This window comes from Lepidochelys kempii, chromosome 1 (assembly GCF_965140265.1).
Source record: "Lepidochelys kempii isolate rLepKem1 chromosome 1, rLepKem1.hap2, whole genome shotgun sequence".
NCBI lineage: Eukaryota > Metazoa > Chordata > Testudines > Cheloniidae > Lepidochelys > Lepidochelys kempii.
The window spans coordinates 302,241,119-302,263,621 of NC_133256.1; the positions used below are offsets into that span (position 1 = coordinate 302,241,119).

General features: G+C 40.6%; 1 protein-coding gene across 1 annotated transcript in view; it reads right to left on the reverse strand.

The window, feature by feature from the left end:
• Positions 1-13,408: 13,408 nt before the first annotated feature.
• PPP1R3A (protein phosphatase 1 regulatory subunit 3A) overlaps positions 13,409-22,503 on the reverse strand; it is a 37,359-nt gene continuing 28,264 nt past the window's right edge. Inside the window, exons 2-5 of the mRNA XM_073340920.1 lie at positions 18,891-18,949; positions 18,644-18,780; positions 15,478-16,387; positions 13,409-15,396 (exon numbers count right to left, since the gene is read on the reverse strand). Of these exons, the coding sequence (XP_073197021.1) occupies positions 13,409-15,396; positions 15,478-16,387; positions 18,644-18,780; positions 18,891-18,949 (3,094 nt within the window). The remainder of the gene's footprint in view (positions 15,397-15,477; positions 16,388-18,643; positions 18,781-18,890; positions 18,950-22,503) is intronic.

Below are 22,503 nucleotides of genomic sequence, written 5' to 3' on the forward strand. Positions count from 1 at the left end.
CAATATAAAACTTCAACAGGTATGAAGCATTTCTCATTGTGAATATATTTGAAAATAAGATATTATTCATCATGTCTAGTATGGTAATTCCTTAGGACCAATCTTTGTGCTAAGCACGGTAAATTTTGGTAGACAGTCTCTGTCCCAAAGAACTTACAATCTAAACAGACTAGTGTGACAGAGTCTTACATATTGTCTCTGCCCCATGCTGGAGGCATTGGCACCCTGACACCACTACTGCTTAAGAAAGGGCTACTAACAACACTTAGTCCTCCAGAGGCCTAGAAGGACCAGGAGACACTAACAATTGGGAGCCAGCAGGCCTTTTGAGAAGGCTTGCCTGCTTCCTCTCAGAGGCAATACTGAGTGAGACGGGGACAGCAGAGCTGTCCCGTAGTACTAGCCCAGAACTGGATCAGGCCCTTGGCTTAAAGCACTGTGACCAAGCAGTTGCCTTTTATGTTTGTTTGTTTAAAGGTGAAAACAGCCAAATTCTGAGTTTTATTATTTAACTCTTTAAAGACTAATGCTGAGAGTATGGCACAAGCTGCCACCTCTTGGAAACTTAGGCAGAGAATGCATGCAGTGTCATGTATGACCAGATGGGGGTGTGATGGGGCAGCCATAGCTGGGACAGGAAAATAGACACAGCACAGGGGAAAGAAAGTAAAACACATAACCAGAAAAATCAGTATGATGGTGGCAAGCATCCTGTCGTAGTTGTTTTGGGTGGGGTTTACCTGGCAGGGGATATGCTAAATGGAACGAAAAGGGAAAGGGAAAAGAGAACAGTAAGAGGGACAGGTGTGGTGTGAAGATGAGGTGAAAAGACTCTGAGGAAGGAGGCTGGAGAAGGGTAGAACAAACAGACAATCAGTGCAGCGCAGAGAATACCCAGTCAGAACTGTAGAAAATTCTCTGACCTCATCAGTGTCTTTGGGTCCCTGCTTTGACTGTTTCTGCAGCTGTTCCTGCCAGCTTGAGTCTCTGGCTGGCTCCTTCTCTGAAGTTTCTTTCCCTGACCCCACATGGCTGCAAGGAGCAAGGATACAACCTGGGTCTTAGTGTGCAGAGGGGTAGTCTCCCTGCACAGTTCTGGGTCTGGGGGATTTTGGAGTAGGGGGAAGGATGTCCTTGGTTGGGATCTATTTTATCCCTCCCCTCCCTCAGTGCAGCCGTCTCTGCTTTAGTTGCTTCTGCAGCTGCTCCTACTGGCTTGAGTCTCTGGTTAAGTTGTAACTGTCATTTATCCTTTGTGTGTTCAGATTGTTTATTCATTTTTCAAACAACACTGTAATGGAGTGTACCGGCCCTTTGAAGCCTGCAAAGGGAACTCTGCTGGGCCAGCCTCATCTCATTCTAGGTTATTCTTTAAAAATATGTGGGGCACAGTCACTGATGAGGAAGAAACAGTTTTAGGGTGGCAGACCGGAGTTTTTAAAGAAGCCCATGCTATTGGTCTCACTTTTAGGTTCAGAGTTCCACAAGTAGGATGGACGGTAACTTGCCTCATTGATGAGGGATCAAGAGGGCTCTTTGTGGATCCATTGCCAGTCCAGAAGAGTTTCGCGTTGTAGGGCTTGGATACTTTCCTACACAAATATTTCTTCTCTTCTCTTATGCCTCTCTATTCCATGTGGCACATAGGGCCTTCACCACTGCCTTCCATCTTTTCCAGTCTCCTGCTGCAGTCTTAGCTTCTTCCCATGTCATTTTGACAGCTCTACATTCTGCTTCTCCATGTTATTCTTGGTCTACCTCATCCCCTCTTGCCCTGGGAGTTCCAGTCCAACTCCTGCCTTGTTACATTATTCAGCTCTTTCTTCCGTGTCATGCTATAATTTCCAGTCTTTTCAGTTTTTGTTTCATTTTGCTCCAGAGTTTTTTGTTTGTGATTTCCCCCCCCCCACACCCGGCCATTTGATATTGAGGATTTGTCTAAGGCACCTGTTTATGAAAAATTGGGGTTTAAATAGTAGGGTCTTAAGTCTCCAAGTTTCAGTGCTATATAGTAAGCATGATTAAAAGTGTTAAATATTCACAGTTTTCTTTGAGGGGAAAAATTTCTGTTTCTGGACATCTTGTAGAGAAGAAATATCATTTATCACATTGGAAAACTATGTCAGACTAACAAAAGAAACAAAAAAAACAACAACTTTAGTTCTCCCTTAATGCTGTTTTAACCATAGTAGAATAAGCAATTTCAAGGTCATATTCAGTTTTTCTATGTCACACCCCCATGAAGCAGGAACCCAACAAGGAATTCTGATTCAGTCAGCATCTCTCCTGGCGCTCTGGCACAGGGCAAGCTGTAGCAGCAGCTCTGTTACCCCATGCCTGACTTCATGCCATCTCAGCTCAGCTCTTGTGGCACTGCCCTCAGCCTTCCCCTGCCTCAGCTCAGAGCTGCTGTTGTGTTTGATACAAAAATAAGGAAGAATCTCCTTTTTCCTTCACGCACTCGGCGCAACCTGGCACTCAATGGTCAAATACTCTGCAGTTCTTTCTTCAGTCAATGTGAGGTTTCCCCTGTACTAGACTGCAAGGTTGAGGTCAATATTTTGTTTAATGTTTAATCACTTTGTTCATTGATACAGTGCCAAATTTTCCAAAGTGGACACTTAAGAATTGGGTATTCAGAAGTGCTCCACATTGACCTATCTCTGCTCTCATTGAAGTTATCCACCATGAGAACAGAATTAAGTCGACGCTGGACACTACTGAAAATCTCACCCTTCATGTTGACTCCTTCAGTTTTTGGGTGCCCACCTAGATCCTGTCCTGTCTCAAATCAAGCACCCAAAATCAATGGGCACTTTTGCTGTTATGCCACATGTAATGCCTGTCACGTGCCACTCACACCTGAAGCCCCCCACTTTACTCATTCTCTCAGGCCAGCTTTAATGTCACACAGACTGCTGGACAAGCAGGAGATCTTGGGGTGCAGGTGATCCAGTCTGTCACTGGGGGCTGATTTGTACTTGCTGAGCAGGCAGGCAGGGGGCCTCTCTGCTTCCCATTCTGTCTGCTGTCTGATCCCCCTCCAGCCACAGGAGGAAAGGACCCAGTGGCAGCAGCAGCATCTCACTGGGCATGTGAGGGGTAATGGGAAGGAAAGAGGGACTAAAAGGGCTGCAGGAGCTAATGGAGGAAGGGAAATTAATGGAAGCAGAAGCTCAGGAGTGGAAAGGGGGCAATGGGGAATAATAGGGGAGCAAGAATGGAAGGGCTGTGGGGGTCAGGAGCTAATGGGAAAGCAGAAAGGGGACAAGGATTAACAAGAGAGGGTAATGCCACCCTGTAGCAACCCCCCCTCAAATGTTCACTCCAGTAACCCTCAGGTACCCCTCTGAGTGCCAAGCAGCTACACTTCCCACCCCCACCTCCCAAAAAGCTTTCCCCATCCGTAGGCCTGTTTCTGAGTGGTGCAAAGGGCTCTGTCAGCAAAATCTGTGACTTGTGAGTGCTGGTGTCAGTTAGATGCCATTTTGCCAGCACTACAACCCTACAATATTTTTTTAAAATTAAAGTTTATGGTTTTACGAACATTATTGGGGTTATGCAAATGATCTCATCACACAATTTCCATAAAATGTCACACGACAAGGCATCTATGATGTTTGAAAATGCATCTCTCTCTCTCTCAGGATTTTTCACTAGTGCCCATCACCACAGTATCTGAGTGGCAACAATGTTAATTAGCTTGGGATAGTGAGTTCCCTAGTGGAATTCATGACATATCACGTGCTATATGTGTCACTATCTGTGTTATAGGTATCACAAGCACCCTATTGATTTTCAGTATTTTAAACTACATTAATTACATATTGATGTGAAATGTGATAGACTGGAAATGTGATAGACCTCAGGCCAAAAATGTCCAATATATTCTCTAATTTGAAGAGCCTCAATTTTTAGCCAGAATCTACCCTAATGGATCCCTTCACCTATATGCTTGTTGCCCTATTTATATCTTGTCTCAAAGCATCCCCAAAACTAAGGGTGTCTCTACATAGCAAGTTACTGTGCTTGCAAGCTAGGCTGTGAATCTATAGTGCACCAACTGGCTGCACAATAACATCCCATCTGGACACTGCTGCAGCATGCTGCAAGTCCCCAAATGCGGGTTGGCATAAAGACATAAGAACATAAGAATGTCCATACTGGGTCAGACCAATGGTCTGTCTAGCCTAGTGTCCTGTCTTCCAACAGTGGCCAATGCCAGATGCTTCAAAGGGAATGAACACAACAAGTGGTCCATCCCCCGTCATCCAGTCCCAGCATGTGGCAGTGAGAGGCTTAGGGACACCCAGAGCATGGGGTTGCATCCATGACCATCCTGTTAATAGCCATTGATGGAGCTATCTTTCATGAACTTACCTAATTCCTTTTTTTAACCCAGTTATAGTTTTGGCCTTCACAACATCTCCTGGCATTGAGTTCCACAGTTGACTGTGCGTTGTGTGAAGAAATACTTTCTTAAGTTTATTTTAAACCAGCTGCCTATTAATTTCATCACGTGCCCCCAAGTTCTGGTGTAATGTGAAGGGGTAAATATCACTTCCTTATTCACTGTCTCCATATCATTCATTATTTTATGGACCTCTATCATCTCCCCCCTTAATCATCTCTTTTCAAAGCTGAACAGTCCCAGTCTTTTTAATCTTTCCTCATATGGAAGCTGTTCCATACCCCTAATCATTGCTGTTGCCTTTCTCTCTACCTTTTCCATTTCTAATATATCTTTTTTGAGATGGTGCACCCACAACTGCATATAATATTCAAGGTATGGGCGTACCATGGATTTATATAGTGAAATTATTATATTTACTGTCTTATTATCCATCTCTTTCCTTCTGGTTCCTAACATTCTATTAGCTTGTTTGTCTACTACTTCTGACTGTGAACCACTTCCATTACATTTTCAAGTAGTAGAAGTGGTTCACAGTCAGAAGAGCAACATTATGATTCATTAAAAGCCGGTACAGTCTCTCTTGTACAGTTAAAAGATATTTGGATAATTTTTATTAATCCTCATTAGCTCCATAAGGACAATCACTTAGGAGATCTGGTTCATTTTCCAGTTTTTCAGCTCTGTCACAGACTTGCTATGTAACCTTCATCAAGTCGCTTCATCCACCTGTGCCTCAGCTTCCCATTAATAAAATGGGGATAATAATACTTCCTTTCTCCCATCCTTAATGTGTGGTGTTGATATAGATTGTAAATTCTTAGTGGCAGGCGCAATCTCTTAGTATGTGTTTGTACGACACCTAGCACAATGGGGCCATCAATCTGTTGGGCACTCTAGTTGTTAGTTAATGTAAGACAAATAATAACAATAATTATACATTTGAAGGCCTTTAGCTCTGAACTGAGTCTTTACTGCAGTTATGCCATAAGATTGCTTTTTCTTGGCGTTTGCATTAAAAATACATAAGAAAATCTGGGCCAGATTCTCCCCTGGTGTAAATCAGCATAGTTCCATTAAAGCTCGATGAAGCTAGGCTGAGTTACACCAACTGAAGACCAGGCATCCCCATCCCCAACACTTTTTCCTTTGCATTGCAATTTTGATTCTTAAAAAACATCTAATTGGATAAGGATTGTGGGAATGACTTTTCCATGACAATACGATCATTGTACACATTTGAAAGGTATAATAAAAAATAATCTTCAAAGGATCAGATGAATGCCAACATTTTGATTGCCATCTATTAGTCAAAAGTACAGCCATATTCCCAGGCAATGCAACATGGTTAAACTGTGTTTTATTAAAATTAGAATTAATGACATTATAGTTTTCATTCACTGAATTTATAATTGGCATATACTGAATTTTTAGGATGTTGAGTTTTGTAGGATTAAAAGGAAGCTACAGTCATTACATGACAAGCCACAATACCACTGTATGCAGTATAAACAAGACACATTTGAAAAAATCATTCTGGTTGCTTCTTACATGGTATGTCTGCATTAAAAGTTGATGTACAGCTACAGGTGTAAGTTTGACCAGATCAGCTAGTCTTAAAGGTCATGGCAGCAGTTGCTAGTGTTGAGTTTCTTGCACTTTATGCCTTGTAATGTTTGATCATTTCAAGCTAATGTGCTGATTTATCTAAACATGCCTTTGCACCACAAACTTCCACATTACTGAAAGAATGAAACAGTATTCTACTATACTTGCAGTTTACTTTATATCTTATCATAGGATTTAAGGTAAAGGTCAGTGTTTCAGCACAAAAGTGGTAGACTGGTTAATAGGTGTCACATGAATTGCATATGTGAAGTGTGGAAGTAGTATCCCAATCTAAAGCTTTTAGCACAAAGTCCCATGGACTCTCTTGTGTTTACAGCAGTGCACTTGCCGTAGATGTTCTAGAGCAGAGGTTCTCAAACTGTGGTCCGTGGACCACCAGTGGTCCGCGAGCTCCATTCAGGTGCTCTAAGGTGCGTGCCTGGGCAGCTGCACACAAGAGAATGAAGGACCACCCACCTAATTAGTGGAGCTGTGCAGATATGGCACCACTAATTAGGTGCCTGGACCCTGGAGAAGACGCACATGTAAGGTGAGGCGGTGGCCTTGGGGGGAATAGGGGGTAGGTGGGAGGGGGCAGTGGGGTGAGAACAGGGGTGGGGTCAATTTGGATGTGCAGGGCTGCGGTGGCCTGAGAAAGAGACAATTTTCCCCAGCTCCAGGGCTGCGGCTGCCGGGGAGAGCCGGCCCTCCTTCCCAGCCTCGGCTCTGTGGCTGCTGTGGCGGGGGAGGGACCCCTCTCTTTTCCAGCCCCAGCTCGGGGGCTGTTGCAGTGAAAGAGAGAGACCCCGTTCCTTCCCAGCCCCAGCTCAGGGGCTGCCGCAGTGTGGGAGAGAGGGCACATCCATTGCATTAGAAAGGTAAGACGACTGATATTAAAATATGAGTTGTGTGCTTTTATTTGTAGAACAAAAAATAATAATTATTATTATTTTATATGGTGCTTTTATTCAAAGCACTTTACAATAGCTAGCTAATGGTACAAAGAACATTTGGAAAGATCATTAAGTGGTCCACCGAGACCCTCAGCAATTTTCAAGTGGTCCGCAAAAAAAAAGTTTGAGAACCACTGTTCTAGGGGCTTGTTTACACAGTGCCTTAGTCCACGCTAAAGGGGTGTAAATTCTAGTGCACACTAGCATATTGTGCTCTAGTTGGCCCCTTGTAGATCCTGCTGGCATGGACTAAAAGTTTCTTAGTGCATTTTCATGTAGCATTAATGCATGCCAGGGATCTTTTACACTAGGTAATTCTTCACTACATATTCCTTTCAGCAGCATGTAGAGTACATACATTCCATGCACCCCTAGCACAGGTATAAATAGCAGTGTAGGTGATGAGGCATTGCATAGGTGAGCAGACTAGAACCATGCCTGAACGCTGTGGGCATGTACCCCACACTGCTCTTTATTTGCCCAAGCAGTGCCTCCCCTGTCTACACAGCTATTTGTAATAACGTAGTGTCCCACTGCCTCCGCTTTGCTGTAGTCTTTTCCCACTGCAAGGAAAGGCTCCAGCAGCTCCCTGCTACCAGAGCCTTTCACTGATCATGTAACCACGCATCTCAGTGTAGATGCAGGCTACTTTTCACTGCAGTGTGTAGCTACACATGCCCTAGATGCTGCCAAAAGTGGCGGGCAGTGTAGATGTACCCTTAGTGCACGCCAGTAGGATCCATACAGGCCAGCTGCTGCACAACACACTACTACTGCAAACTAGCATTTACCCCCCCGTAGTGCAGACTAAAGCACATTGTAAACAAGCCCTAAGAGAAAGTGAAACATGTCTTTTACCCCAGAGACTGCAGTCCTTCATCATCTGCTTTCTGCAAATGGTGCTTTCATCGTTCTTAATATCACCCGTGGGGAAAAATATAAGTCTTGGTTGGTGTTGTGCCCTGTTCTGGATTGGGGTGTGTTTTAGAGAGCTGTGATGTGTTGACCACAAGATCAACCTGAATCTGGAGTAAGATAATACCCCCTTTTAGCCACTATTTAAGTTCTAACACACACATATACACACCCATGCTGCTCTTGATCTTCCTCCCTCTCTTTCTCTCTCTGCTTTAAGGGACTGTCTACAAATTCCGCTCAAATTCAACATAAACTCTGCACAATATAAACAGGATTCTGCACTAAAAATGCAGCACATCACTGTGTGATAGAGCATTTTGTATTTTAGAGGCTCCAGTCGTATTCTTTTATTAATCAGGACAGACATATACACTGGATAAAGCTTTATAAAGTGACAGACATATTAAATAACACCCATTAATCAAACTGTATGGTCTCCTAACTGAAACAGCTCATTAAACTCAAAGGGCCAGATCCTGACCCCCGTCCCATGAAACCAAGAGGTGTGTAAGCCACTTACTCCTGTGATTGTTGACTGGCTTCATAGAGGCATAGCAGAGAATGCCAAGCAGCTCCTTAGCCACACAATATAGTAGAGCCTCAGAGGAGGGGTGTGAAACTGAAACTCAGACAAATTAGCTCCCCGCCCTTTTCATTATTCCTCCACAGATCCTGACCCCCTCTGTCTCTCTCACATACAGACCCTGCATGCCTTGGAAAGCAACCTACAAGGGAAGACAGAAGCTCCTGGATGTGAGGGCTTAATTAACTCCCCCCCCCAAAAAAAGAAGTGTTTGTGGGTACCAGAGAATGGCTGTGTCTCTCTGCCTTGCCCTGATTACCCTGGGAGTGGGGCTATGTTTGTCCCTTAGCTGAGAAGTTCTCAGTCCCCCATGGCCAGATATAGCAGTGAGGGCCAGAGTATCTTATCCTGATCTTCCTCTGCATTAGGGTACTTCTAGCAGTGCAAAGTTGATGTAGAACCAGCCACAAAAGGAACTCCCCAGAGGAGAGGGAACCTTCAGGTGATACAGAGCCACCATAGTGTGTGTGCACTTTCTGACGCCATAATGCCCTCCTGCAGCCATTGACAGTTGGCACAAATTGAAGCAGCCCTCAGACTGCTCTAAGTGATTCGGGGGAACCAAATAACCCAGAATGACTTCAGAAAGTGCACACACACTAATCTACACCATGTTCTCCTTGGTTACAGCTGAGAATTATGGCCTGTGGTTTCATCTCCGTAGTCACAGGCCTGGATAGCCAGCCACTGAACCAAACTCATGGTCACTGGAGGATGGGGGCCTCTCAGGAATTTTGTAGTGTTCTGTGAATACTGGCTGGGCCAGAGTTGTTGCCAGGTTCCCTGCCTATAGAACATTAAGGTCAGGATGTCCACTGAGAAGATCTGTACAGTAATTCCACTAGCTGGAAACTGATAAAAGTGTTCAGGTGCATTAGTGTCTCTTTTAATTTCAGCTCTTTTAATCTATATACACAACCTTGTCTGAACCATTAAACTGTCATGTAATTAGATAAAGGTGTTCAGAAGTCTTGCAAATGACTATTTTTTGTGGGAAACATTTTCTTGGTACCAATATGCTCCTGCTATCACTCCTCCAGTCTAGCTCTCACACTGCCGCAACACATCACATACCACCAATTCACACACAACCTTCTTCATCAGTTGATTCCATGTCCCTCTTCACCCAGCCCATTCCATCCCCCTCTCAGCTCAGAACTCTTCCAATCCCCACAACTTCCAACCCAACCCCATTCACCAGACACACACATACTCGCTTGTGTCTTAGGCTGAAAATCCCCCATTTCCTATATAAACATCTTCTTTGCTCTGCACTAACTGCTTCAGCTCTGAAACTTCCCCCATGCAATACTTCAAAGCTCAGAACACCATCCTGACTCCCCTCCTTCCCTATTGCCACCTTTCACTTCTCCAGCCCCAATACTCCAGGCTCAACAAGCCATTGCTAAGCTTAGAACCCTCCCCTGGCCCTGACATACACCACAACCAAACTCAGAACCCTGCTGCCCACCCACCAATGCAGAAGCTCCCCACTTGTTGCTGGGTTTGGAAAAGCAAAGGCAGAGGCAGGAAGGTGCATCTTTAGGCACTCGTAGCTCTACCTCTAGTGATGAACAAAAAGAGCCCCTCAGAAGCCTGTCATCTCCGCTCTGTCCCTCCTTTCTCTGCTGCCTGTGGTCTGTATTCTGCACAGACAGAAGGCCAACAGTGGCAACCAGCAATACATCAGCCACACAGTACATGTTTGTGACATTATTGGTGGTTTTAAGCCTCACTGTCTTCTACTAACCAGCTGCCCAGACACAAACTTCCTTGAGTCTCTTCAGAATTTTAGTTGAAAGTTACATTTAGATAAGAGGAAATGCTGAAATGTGAAAACTCATTTATCCGTTAGACGTATAGTTCAGACAGCCGCCATGAGATATTCCCTAATTTGTACCCTTGATATAGTAAAGAAAGACTTTCTTTCAAATTAAATGTGATTTAGTCTCTGTTAGATCAGTACTGGGCTTCTCATAGTGACAAGCCTGCAAGCTGTATAGAACCATACCATCCATTTTGTTTAGTGTGCAACAGTGGCTATTATTGGCTAACCAGATTCATGCTGTTAGAACTACTAGACAGGTTAAATGTGATTTTTTAAATGCTTAAGCCAATAAACCATTTCTTCATGGAAATAAGTAAAAACACAAAGATGAATATTTTCCCAGTGTTATAAGGGTAGTGTTTTCAGACTACAAAGAAAGGTAAGAGGATTTTTAAAAGGTATATCAAATGTTAAACAAAAAAAAGATAGAATGAATAGCTTTGTTGTTTTAAGCACATAAGTAAAAGTTCAGGCACCTGTGTTCACAGATCAATCTAGAGCTATGTTTTGCAATCATAAGATATGATATGCTAACTAAACATCGTAAATATAGAATACAGAAATCCCATTCCAAATCTGAGAAATGCTAACAGTATTCCACTTGTATTTAGATTAAACTATGCTCACTCTAACATTCAAATATTTACTCTAAATTTCAACTCAGAATATTTGTACATGTTAAAATGGCAAAGTTTGAGATTCCTAACCTACTGGACACAGGGATGAATGGAACTCAGCTATCTGGAGCTAGCTTACCGTGTATATTTACTATATGAAGGGACAGAAAAAAATTATATAATTTAGATGATCTTCAGCTATTTGTTTAAACTACATTATAACACAGAACAGATTAGAAGGACACTGATTCTTTTTCTTTTGAATGCATATTCATAAAAAATGTATCATACCGGTGTAGCTCAAATACGTACATATTTATTCGGCTCATCTGTAGTTTGCATGTACTCTCCCATGGGCTTTCCCTAGTTTTGCCTGGCTATTGCTCAAAGACTGATCTAGATGAAGTGCACTGATGTTCTTCCACACTTAATTCTGGTCCCACCATTTATCCCTCCCTTCCTTTCTGACTGTGACAGGACAGATGAATCAAGACCAAGCGAAGAACACCAAACAAAGTCTGAGTTCAAATAAATGAAAGAAGCCACATGTGACCACTTCATTAAATACAGATGGCTTTCCACACCAAAGTGTCCCTATTCTTCTAGCATGGATCAGCTGCTAGTTCAATCCAACACAGAGCAAGAGAATCCTCCAGGTCTCATGCCTCTTGCAGTCCCTCAAAATTCAGGGATCACCTTACCTGAGCTAGCCACATTTCCTTTCATGACTGGATTCCCTGGCTGTCCTTCTAATAAGGACTGTGTTACTACAAGTTTCCCTGGCAACTGTTTGAAGCCTCTAGGCACCTACTAACATCACCCAGGTCAGGATTGCAGTGAACAGTAGTCCATATATTCAACCACCAGTACATACATCAGCAGTAGGTCATCAACACCGTTCCATACCCCACGGAATGGATCACTTCCATGATGCTCCAAAGGTTCACCCTCCTGGAGAACAGGAAAGTCAAGGTCACTCCTGTAGCAAGGTCTCCTAACATTCTGCTACAAGTAAGTGAGCTTTCAAAAATTTGTTTCAGTGCTTAACTAATGATTGAAACAAGTGATTAACCTGACCGTTATCTAGCTTCAGCCACATTTTGCACTTAAGCCTTTTGCAGCCTCCACAATGGCCCAGGTCTTCAGCTATGCAAAGCCACTTTTGCCCTTCTTCAATCTCTGGGGTCCCAGTAACATTATGCAGCCTCATGGCTACTCCACGGTATGCTTGGTTGCAATGATTCCCCGCAGGCTTTTCTGCAGCTAGAAATTGCTGGCGTGCTGCATGCTCTGGCCACTCCCTTTCCTCTTCTGGCATGCTCCTGGCATGCCTGTACACTGGAAAAGAGTGTCTTAGAAGCAGTGAACCTCCCAGCACGCCCCCTACGTTCGGAGTCCCCCAACTACCTTGTTAGGGGCTATTGTGTACCGCCACAGCAGCACAATGGAGCCTTTTTGGAGGCAAGGCTCATGTCCCATGTTTTCCTTCAGGGTTTATTTTACTGTGCTCTAATGAGACCTAGTTAGCTTATAAAAAAAGGCCACAAACCCAATTCTGAACACGCCACACACAATCAAACCATTCACTCTTTTTTTTTTTTTATTTAATGCTTTGAAGATACGAATGCCTTTCTTAAACAACACTGGTGAAAAACATCATTCAAAAGGTCTATCTGGAATAATTTTGAATTCAATTAAATTCTTCAGCTGTGTTACACAGTCTTCATTTACAAAAAATATATAAATATGATCTGAAGACAACCCATCTATAAATGTTTGTGCAAGTGAATGATAACAGGGTCATAGCTGTATCCTTCAGCTCGGTAGTATGAAAGTAGCTAATATATTCTGCTGAAGTATTACGTATTCAAAGTTACATAATGTCACTGGAGTCTAAGCTTGATATTTTCAGATATGAATATTATTATTGCACTAACTCAAAACAATGAAATAAAAAACGGAAAGAACTATTCAATCTACCAACAAATTTCACCTCTCAAAATGTATTGGTTAATTACAGTAGTAGATCACCATTTGCAAGATCAATATTAAAGTACTGACTTAGCCATAATGCCATTCCCCTGTTATCTACTGTATAAAACCTTAGAAAAACTCAGAAAAAACCATGAAGCTTTACTGCAAGAGAAATTAATGCAAGAAATGGTGTTTTTAAGTACTGCAGAGATATGAAGCATTGCAACCTCCCAGCCTGCTAAGGAGCAACATCTGTACTTAATTTTAACTTGACGTGCTTCAGATCTCATATTCATATAGGTATTTAATGATCCAAACATAATGGTCCTATATAGAATAATTACTTATATGAAGAAGCAAACTTCATATGTATTCCTTTTTGAAAGATGCTTCAAGAGAAAACTCGCTCTGGTTCTAAAAATGAATATTTCCTTTTAACAATTAAAATGCTTTAGGGTGGGGGGAAGTAATCAACCTCAAACCTTAAGTACAGTATGTAGACAATTAAACTTAATGTTATTCCTTTTTGACAGACTCCTTGCTTCTTCCTCCCTCCCAGTATAGCCAATACAAGGAAAATAGATAGAGTGCAAAGCAAACCATTAAATCATAGTGGTAGATTGTTACAACAAATACAACAAACAAGAGGAAATAAAAGATTCTGTAACTGATATGCTTTAAAACTAGAGACTCACTAGGTAAATTATGTGCTTCGCTTTTCTGGTCAGAAATATCTGAAGAATCAGAAATGTGCTGGTTTTCGTGCTCTGAGTCATCAGGCCAGTTTAATATTTTTCCCTCAGTTATTAAACCTTCAGATTCAGAGCTTGTCTCTTCTATTTCTTCAGTAGGCTCACTAATTAAAATCATTGGCCCTAATGACTCCTCTTGTCTGAACTCTGTTTGATGGAAACACTGGCCTGTATTCCTTTCTTTTCCATCACTTGAAGTCAACATGTCTGAAGTCTCAAGAACTTCTTTGTGTTCAACCTCAGCAGAGATGTTTTTATTAATACATGTCATTTCACTTGGTAGGCTGAAAGAACATCCTGACTCAGCAGAAATATTGGCAATGGATTTGAATGCAGGGGCTGTATATGGATGCTCCATATTTTCTACATCCGCAGTAACCACCTCAATAGACTCTTCAGAAGTTGTCGCTGGAGAGCTTTCATAATGACAACTGGGCACAATATTTGTATCAGAGGGTGGTGGTTTTGTTTCAGCTTTGGCACCTGAATGGGAAAGTGTTCCAAAAATGCTTTCTTCCTTATGAAGTTCTTCAGCTTCATCACTGTACAGACACTGCTCAGGATTCGGGGGAGCTTTCGGTGATTCTTCTGAATATAAATCCTGCTCCAAACCTGCTTTTCCTTCTACAGCAGAAGCCCGTAATGTTTCCTCTACAGGTGGATTATTTCGAGTGTCATGTTCTGCTTTGGAAACTTTTTCCTTGGTATTGCATACAGACATCATTTCTCCTTGCAGTGTTTCACGTACATGTGCATTATAAATATCTAAAACTGATTCCTTTTCAAATTCGGTGTCATATAATACACCCACTGTATTGCGTTGACAAAGAGTATAATGTGAACCATCATTTCTCCCTTCATGTGTATCAAACGCTGTTTCCTTTTCCTCTGTGGGCCTGTCACTTACTGCAGTCTCTTGAGGTAGCTTAGCAATTACTGCTTTTTCACTAGCAGACATTTTTTCTGAAGCACTTTCTGATGTTGTTTTAATTATATAAGCTGTACCTGCTTCTGCTTCCTCTATATTACCATGTTCAGCTACAGAAGACTTTTCACACCTCACTGTTTCTTGGCAGGTAAACAATTCTTCTGTGGGAGTAACATTCAAATACCTTGTCTTATCCCTCATTCCCAACGTGACTTCACCATCTGTTTGCTCTTTAATCTCTTCTGTTCTATTTTTCTCACTCTCTCTTTCTACTGGTTGACTTCCTAAAACACTCCACTTTTGATTTTCACACCTTGCCCTACTTTGATCATCTGTAACCACGCTGTCTGATTTCTCAATTTGAAGTTGACAAGGATCTGTCTCCAAAATATTTTTGTTTGTTGGGAAATTATCTTGGCTGTACATTCGATCCTCAAAAAGCTTATGATCATTCTCCTTAGTATCAAGCGTATCCTCTGGGTTCAATGACGCAGTACTTGTAGCTCTTGCTTTGCCAGTTGTCACTGCAAAGTCTGGGTAACCAGCGGGGAAAGTAGTCATTTTACTCTGAGTAGCATCAGGGTATCTACTGTCTGTTTTCCTCAAGTCATCACTTAACTCACTGTATTCCTCTTTCCCTGGTTTGCCTTCAACAGAGCTTGTGATTTCTTTTCCTTGACTTCTGTTGTCAGAGCTTCCCCTATCTTTTAGCCAAGTAAACTCTTTGAATTCATGACTGTCTTCAGCTCTTCTTTCATCAGCTACATGGGAAATCATCCGGTCTTCTGCTTGTGAAGGCTTGACTTCATGTTTATTAACTGAAGCTGATGGCAATGTTTTGGTTTTTGTTTCAGAAATATATTTTCCATGAAAACTGAAAAGTTTCGGAGCTATGGTGTCAACACTCTCCTGCTCTTTAATTAGTCCTAACTCATCTAACTTGATTTCCTCTTCCTCTTTTCCTATATCAGAGTTATAGTCTTTCTTTGATACTTCTGCCACAACTTCTTTTTCTGTATACGGGCTTTTCGAGGAATCTATTGAGATATCAGAATGTGCAAAAGCATCAGCACATGTATCTCCTCTTAAATGTACCTGATCTTTGCTTAAAATCATCTCGCCTTTCTCTTCATGTTTGTCACTGTCTGGCAATACCGAGGTTAGCATTAGGTGAGATGTTTGCAGAATGTGTCGTTCTGGAGCTGGATTAGCATTGTCATCCAGTGCTTTGGTTACGCATGTATTTAATTGCATTGATTCATCATGCTCTGAAGAAATTGTTTCTGGTCTCATTTCACAGGCCTCTTTGTAGATATCAGCATCTTCCCCGCTGATGAATAACCTCTCCATCATTTCGCTTCCTGAGGCACTATCTGTTTCACCTTTTGAAATATCTACATGGTTCATTCCTTGTCTGCTTAAGACAGTATCTTTAATATGGATAGTCACATTTTGCATTGTTCCAGGCAAATAATCCTGTGATAAAAGCATTTCACTGGTACCAATGCATTCCAAAGGCTGCTCAGTATTGTTTACAGAGCCTGCAGTAAGTTCCTTTGCTAATGGCTGACTATAATCATATTTTATGGAATACTTTTTGTTATCATGTAATTCTTTTCCTAGCTCTTGTAAAGTATTTTCTGAAGGGGAACTGATAGGCACAGGCTCCCTGAGCAAGTCAGTGCCTGTTTCCATAAGTGTTAGCTTATTCTCCAGTCCTTGGGCTTCATTTGGAAAATTAACTGGCTCTGTTGTGCATAAATTCCTTTCATCTCTGGAAGAAGTACCTCTAGTTCTTGTGAACTGCCGACTTAGCTGAAAAAATAGAATAGAAAAGAATGATCAGAACGAGCTCTATAAAAATATTCAAAATGAATGAGGCAAGCTTTCATTATGGAAAGTTTTGTTTTCTGTTTCAAAGCTTTTATGGAAACATGTTCCGAACAATTTGCAAAATTTTCATTGTATGTATTTTTTAACATATGTAATGAGATTTATAGTGCGTCTGAAAGAAAGACATCAATAGTATTCAGAATGCTGTTTCTTTATTCATGAATTCAGTAAGCTGCAAGTGCATTTTATACAAATGAAAACTAAAGAGAATATTCTCTAAATGGGAGGCTAACATTTCAGTTAGCTCGGCACATTCAGTTCTAGGGTTGTGAGTTTTTTGTTGGGTTTTTGTTTGTTTGTTTGTTTGGGTTGGTTTGTTTTGTTTTGTTTTTAGTGAGAGCATTGATACAGTACATCAAAGCCTGGTAACATTCAGTATTGTCCAGTAAAACAAAGACATGTTGCACACTGACAAGTACCGTTAGAATGATCTTTGCTTCATTTCTCTTAGGAACCATTTTGCAGACGTCAAACCAGAATGTTTTTAGACAATCTGGTAAGGCAGACATTGGGAATGAGATTAGTGAAGAAAAAGGCCAGAAACTAATCATTCTCCTTCCCTAGCTCCCAAATATCATATTGTATTATTCAGCTGTGCCTGCTTGTCATTGCACTCTCTCTTCACTTTAGGATACTCACACTGATAGCTCCATGCTGATCAATTAGAGGATAGCTTCTCAGGCACACCTTGTTACATTTACACTTGCTGTAGATATCCCCATTACAATTTCTCTTATTAATATGTTTTCTGCAAAGCCGCTGCAAACTATTAATAGTAAAACGTCACTCAAAGAAAAGTGAGGGAGCTAATGTCTCTGCAAATTCTGTTTTAATGACCCTCTCCCAACTGGTGCTCAAATGTATTTGAGCTCTTCGGTGATGCCAACTGTCAGGATTTAACAGTGAGATGCCTGTGGATTTTTTGCTTCTCATAACTGACATTTGCATGATCTCAATAATTATATGCAAATCTTACGATTTCCCCTTCTTCTCACATAAGGCTCATGTTACTTGTCAACTGCACAGCTGTCTTGTGAGCCAATGCCTGTGGGTTTCAAAGATTTGATTGTATTTCCATCTATTATAGATCTTCATTGTTTAATTCATTAAAGAATGCATAGTACAAATTAACATCTAAATTACAGCTTCCCTCTTCATTTACTGTATGGACAATCTCTGTAATTTATAAACAAACTGTTATATTTGAACCTGCTCATTGTAACAGGGTAAATCAAGAAAAAAGATGTGATTTTTAGGGCCTTTTTAAAAAATATATGTTTTGTTTAAAAAAAAAATGGAGATGTTGATTTTTCAGGCAGTAGGAGCTCCCACAATAGGTGACAACTTTGAACTTTCTTAAAGTTAGAGCTAAGAAAATTTCATACTTAAGTGTGAGGAAATAATTCTCCTCCCTATCAAAAAGACTGAGTGGCACTCCTCTTCCTCTCTGGTCTGATTCAGCATTCACATTTTCACAGACAGTAGCCATTTTAATCGATGATTATGAATCTATGTACCCAAAAGACATAAGCTCAGAACAGACACCGAGAATAATAGATGGCTGTATGTGTCTCATTACTGCCATTTCTTCCTTCATGGTGCAAAATGCAAGCCAAACCATAAAAATCCCCAAATAGATTGAATGTTCACTGAATGTGAAATTTATGATAACAAATTTAATGCTAAATACAGGTCTAGAAAAGTCTACTGTAGTAGTTATATAATTTTTCCTGTTAAAACTATAGACATTGGAATTTTGTTCATGTAGTGTATTACATAGTTAATCTCTGAAACATCTGTAAGGCTCACAGTACCATAAATACAGGAATTTTACCAAACGTTAAGTGTTTATGTTAAGTATATACTCATCACAGAGGCTAGGAAGAGAGATCTTTGAAAGGTCACTGTTCTAATTCTTTGAAACGATCACTTAGATCCTCTGATAAGGAAGTAACAGAGAAAAGCCATTAATTTAAGACCACAAGAACTTAATGAAATTTACTGAAATCACCTTCTATTGTTGATTCAGAGGGAGATACAATGAAAATACAGACTATGGTTTTACATTTGTAAATTAGTACATCCGTCAGTTCTGTTAAAAGGGGCTTTTTCACCACCTTTGATGTGTAAATGGATTCATATCATCTAACACTGTGGATATAATTGTATAACACTTACCAGAAACTCTAATTCTTTTTCATTATCTTCCTTATTATCTTCATTGCATTCAACATTTATATCTTTTACATTTTCATGATGCGATTCAATGTCTTTGTCCTTCTCATGTGAATAAACAATTTCGGGGATGTTTGCCACTGAAGAGTTAACAAAAATATACTTTAACATCCATTTGGACTGTTTGTTACATTATCTATTTTAATTAACATGTGCAGTAAGGAAGAACTAATTAAACTAGCTGTTGTACCTGAAGTCCTTGAATTATTCCATATGTCTTCATCAGATATTGCCAATATTTCTTCTTTGCTGTTAAATGCAAAAGAAACTTAATGTGTTATTCTGCAACAATTATTGTTCCAAATCCTTTTAGACCTAAACCTAAAGACAGCTGGTTAATGATGCACAATCTTTTATGTGATTTGAAATTTGGCAGAAATATAACCTTGCTGATCACAATTTTATAAAAGAAATTTTTTTGTAATGATGTGACATTAACCCTTGGTGAGAGAAGGAACTGATGGAGACATTCTAGTGAATGAAATTTACTGAAATCACCTTCTATTGTTGATTCAGAGAGAGATACAATGAAAACACCTGAAGATAAATGCTGAGTGCCCACTTCAATGGGAGTTGATGGCACTTAGGATCAAGCCCTTGCAAGGATGTAATCTCAAAAAAAAAAATAGAAAGGACAAATGTAAATTATAATATCAGTTGTGGATTCCATTTCCATGAGACAGAACATTTTTATGTTGGTCTCAGTGAATAAGTTTTGTGAATTGCAAGACCAGTTGTGGTACTGGAAATAGCTTTCTAATATTTTTCAATTAACTTTTTTTCTGTTCCATTTTACTCAAACTTCATTCAGTTGAACTGATATAACATTACTTCTGTCACCAAAAATTCCTTAATTCAGAAGGAGGATGTTAAAAGAATTTGGACATCTACTGTCATCACCTTTTCACAAAATCCTGCCTTTACTCCTCTGGGAACATAGGAATTAGCATCACAGAAATGTAGGATTGGAAGAGACCTTGATAGGTGATCTCGTCTAGTCCCCTGCACTGAGGGAGGACTAAGTAGCATCTAGACCATCCATGAGAGTTATCTGTGTTTAAAAACCTCCAGTGATGGATATTCCACAATCTCCCTAGGTAATCTGTTCCAGTGCTTAACTTCCTTTACTGTTAGAAAGTTTTTCCTAATGTCTAACCTAAATCTCCCATTCTGCAGTTTAAACCCATTGCTTCTTGTTCTCAGTGGTTAAGCCCATTACTTCCTGTCCTCAGTGGTTAAGAACAATTTATCACCCTCCTCTTTATAACAACCTTTTATGTACTTGAAGACTGTTATCATGTCTCTCCTCATTCTTCTCTTCTACAAACTAAACAAATCCATTTTTTCTGTCTTTCCTCAGAGATCGTGTTTTCTAGACCTTTAATAATTTTTATTGCTCTCTTCTGGACTTTCTCCAATTTGTCCACGTCTTTCCTGAAGTGTGGCACCAAGAATGGAACACAATACTCTAGTTGAGACCTAATCAGTGCTGAGTAGAATGGAAGAATTACTTCTCATGTCTTTTCTTACAACACTTCTGCTAATACATCCTGGAATGATGTTCCCTTTTTTTGCAACAGCATTACATTGTTGACTCATATTTCATCTGTGATCCACTATAATTCCAGATCCTTTTCTGCAGTACTCCTTCCCAGGCAGTCTTTTCCCATTTTGTATGTGTGCAACTGATTATTCCTTCCTAAGTGTAGTACTTTGCATTTGTCCTTATTGAATTTCATCCTATTTACTTCAAACCATTTCTTCAGCTTGTTCAGATAATTTTTAATTTTTTTAATACTATCCTCCAAAGCACTTACAACCGCCCTCTTCCCCCGCAGCTTGATATCATATGCAAGCTTTATAAGTATACTCTCTATGCCATTTTCTAAATAATTTATCAAGATATTAAACTGAACCAGACTCAGGACTGATCGCTGCAGGATCCCACTCAGTATGCACTTCCCTTGACTGTGAACCACTGATAGCTACTCTCTGAGTAATGTTTTCCAACCAGTTGTTCACCCACCTTACAGTAGGTTCATCTAGCTTATATTTTCCATTTGGTTTATGACAGGGATCAGCAACCTTTGGCACGCAGCCCATCAGGGAAATCCGCTGGCAGGCCGGGATGGTTTGTTTACCTGCAGGTCCGCAGGTTCAGCCAACCGCAGTTCCCACTGACCGTGGTATGCCATTCCAGGCCAATGGGGGCTGCGGATAGCAGCGTTGGCCGAGGGATGTGCTGGCCGCCACTTCCTGCAGCCCCCATTGGCCTGGAACAGCAAACAGCAGACAGGGGGAGCTGTGATCGGCTAAACCTGTGGACCTGCAGGTAAACAAACTGTCCCGGCCCACCAGCGGCTTTCTCTGACCGGCTGTGTGCCAAAGGTTGCCGATCCCTAGTTTATGAGGTCATGTGAGGCAAGTCAAGATATATCACATCTACAAGTTCCCCCCATTCACAAGGCTTGTTACACTGTCAAAGAAGAATATTAGGTTGGTTTGACATGATTTGTTCTTGACAAATCTATGTTGACTGTTATTTATCACCTTTTTTTCTTTAGGGTGCTTACAAATTGAGTGTTTGATTATTTGCTCCACTGTCTTTCCAGTTACTGAAAGTTCAAGATGACTGGTCTATAATTCCCCGGGTTGTCCTGATTCCCCATTTTATAGATAAGTACTATATTTGCCCTTTTCCAGTCCTCCAGGATCTTTTCCATCCTCCACAAGTTCTCAAAGATAATTGCTAATCATTTAGAGATCTTTTCAGTTAGTTCCTTAATTATTCTAGGATGTATTTCGTCAGGAGTTGCCAACCTGAAGACATCAAATGGTTAAAATAAAACACTTTGAGTCAAGAAATAGAAATGTTTCATTTTGAAATGGCAGAAACATTTCAACTTTTTCAAAATATGTTTCCTTTTTTGGGGCCAAAACTGTATGCTGAATTTGACCTAAATCTGCAAGTAGTTTTGGTGCTACAAAAAATTCATTTTTCAGCCAATGTACTGATATCTGTGACAAGCCTGAGAAAACAACCAAGATATTCTGTCTTCTTCTCCTATGCCTTATCCACAAGAACCAATCATACAAATGATACGTTTTTAAAACGTCAATTTTCCTAAGTCAGACAGCTGGGACAACCTGAATTCCGGCATTTCCTAACTTTTGAGTGCTTGACTTGCAACCTTAATGTTGAAGCAATGTTTTGAAGTAGTTTTGTATGTAATTTTCTAGGTTTGAAAACAATCTGAACAAAACAAAAATTCCATTGTGTGAGTATTATGACATGGGTCGTCAACTGGGTTTGAAACCAACCTCTTTATATTCACAACACAGACCTCTCCACTCGAGTGAAAAGAACAACCCATAGCAGTAACAGGCTGTTATACTCTTTGTGGCTATAAGGGACCAGAGGGAACATGACAAACACTTTGTTTACATGTTTAAAAGGACAAAACTACCTATTTTTCCTAACTTTCTTCTGAGAAATGGATGGATTGCTTTTGCGGAAATTTATTTTAAAAATTCAACCTAAGGCAGAGAGCAAACATGGAAATCTTCAGACAAAATGGTTAAAGATTGGCCAAGTTATAAGCAGCTGAAAACAGGAGCTTAAAATGGAACGTTTTAGGCAACATTAACTCTAGGATCACTACCAACTTCAGGCAACATTAACTCTAGGATCACTACCAACTTCACATATAGGATATATTCAAAAAATACTTTAAACTCTCCAGTTACTCACTGAATATATACAAATTTAAATGATAAATAAGTACATTGGAAAACTAAACTGT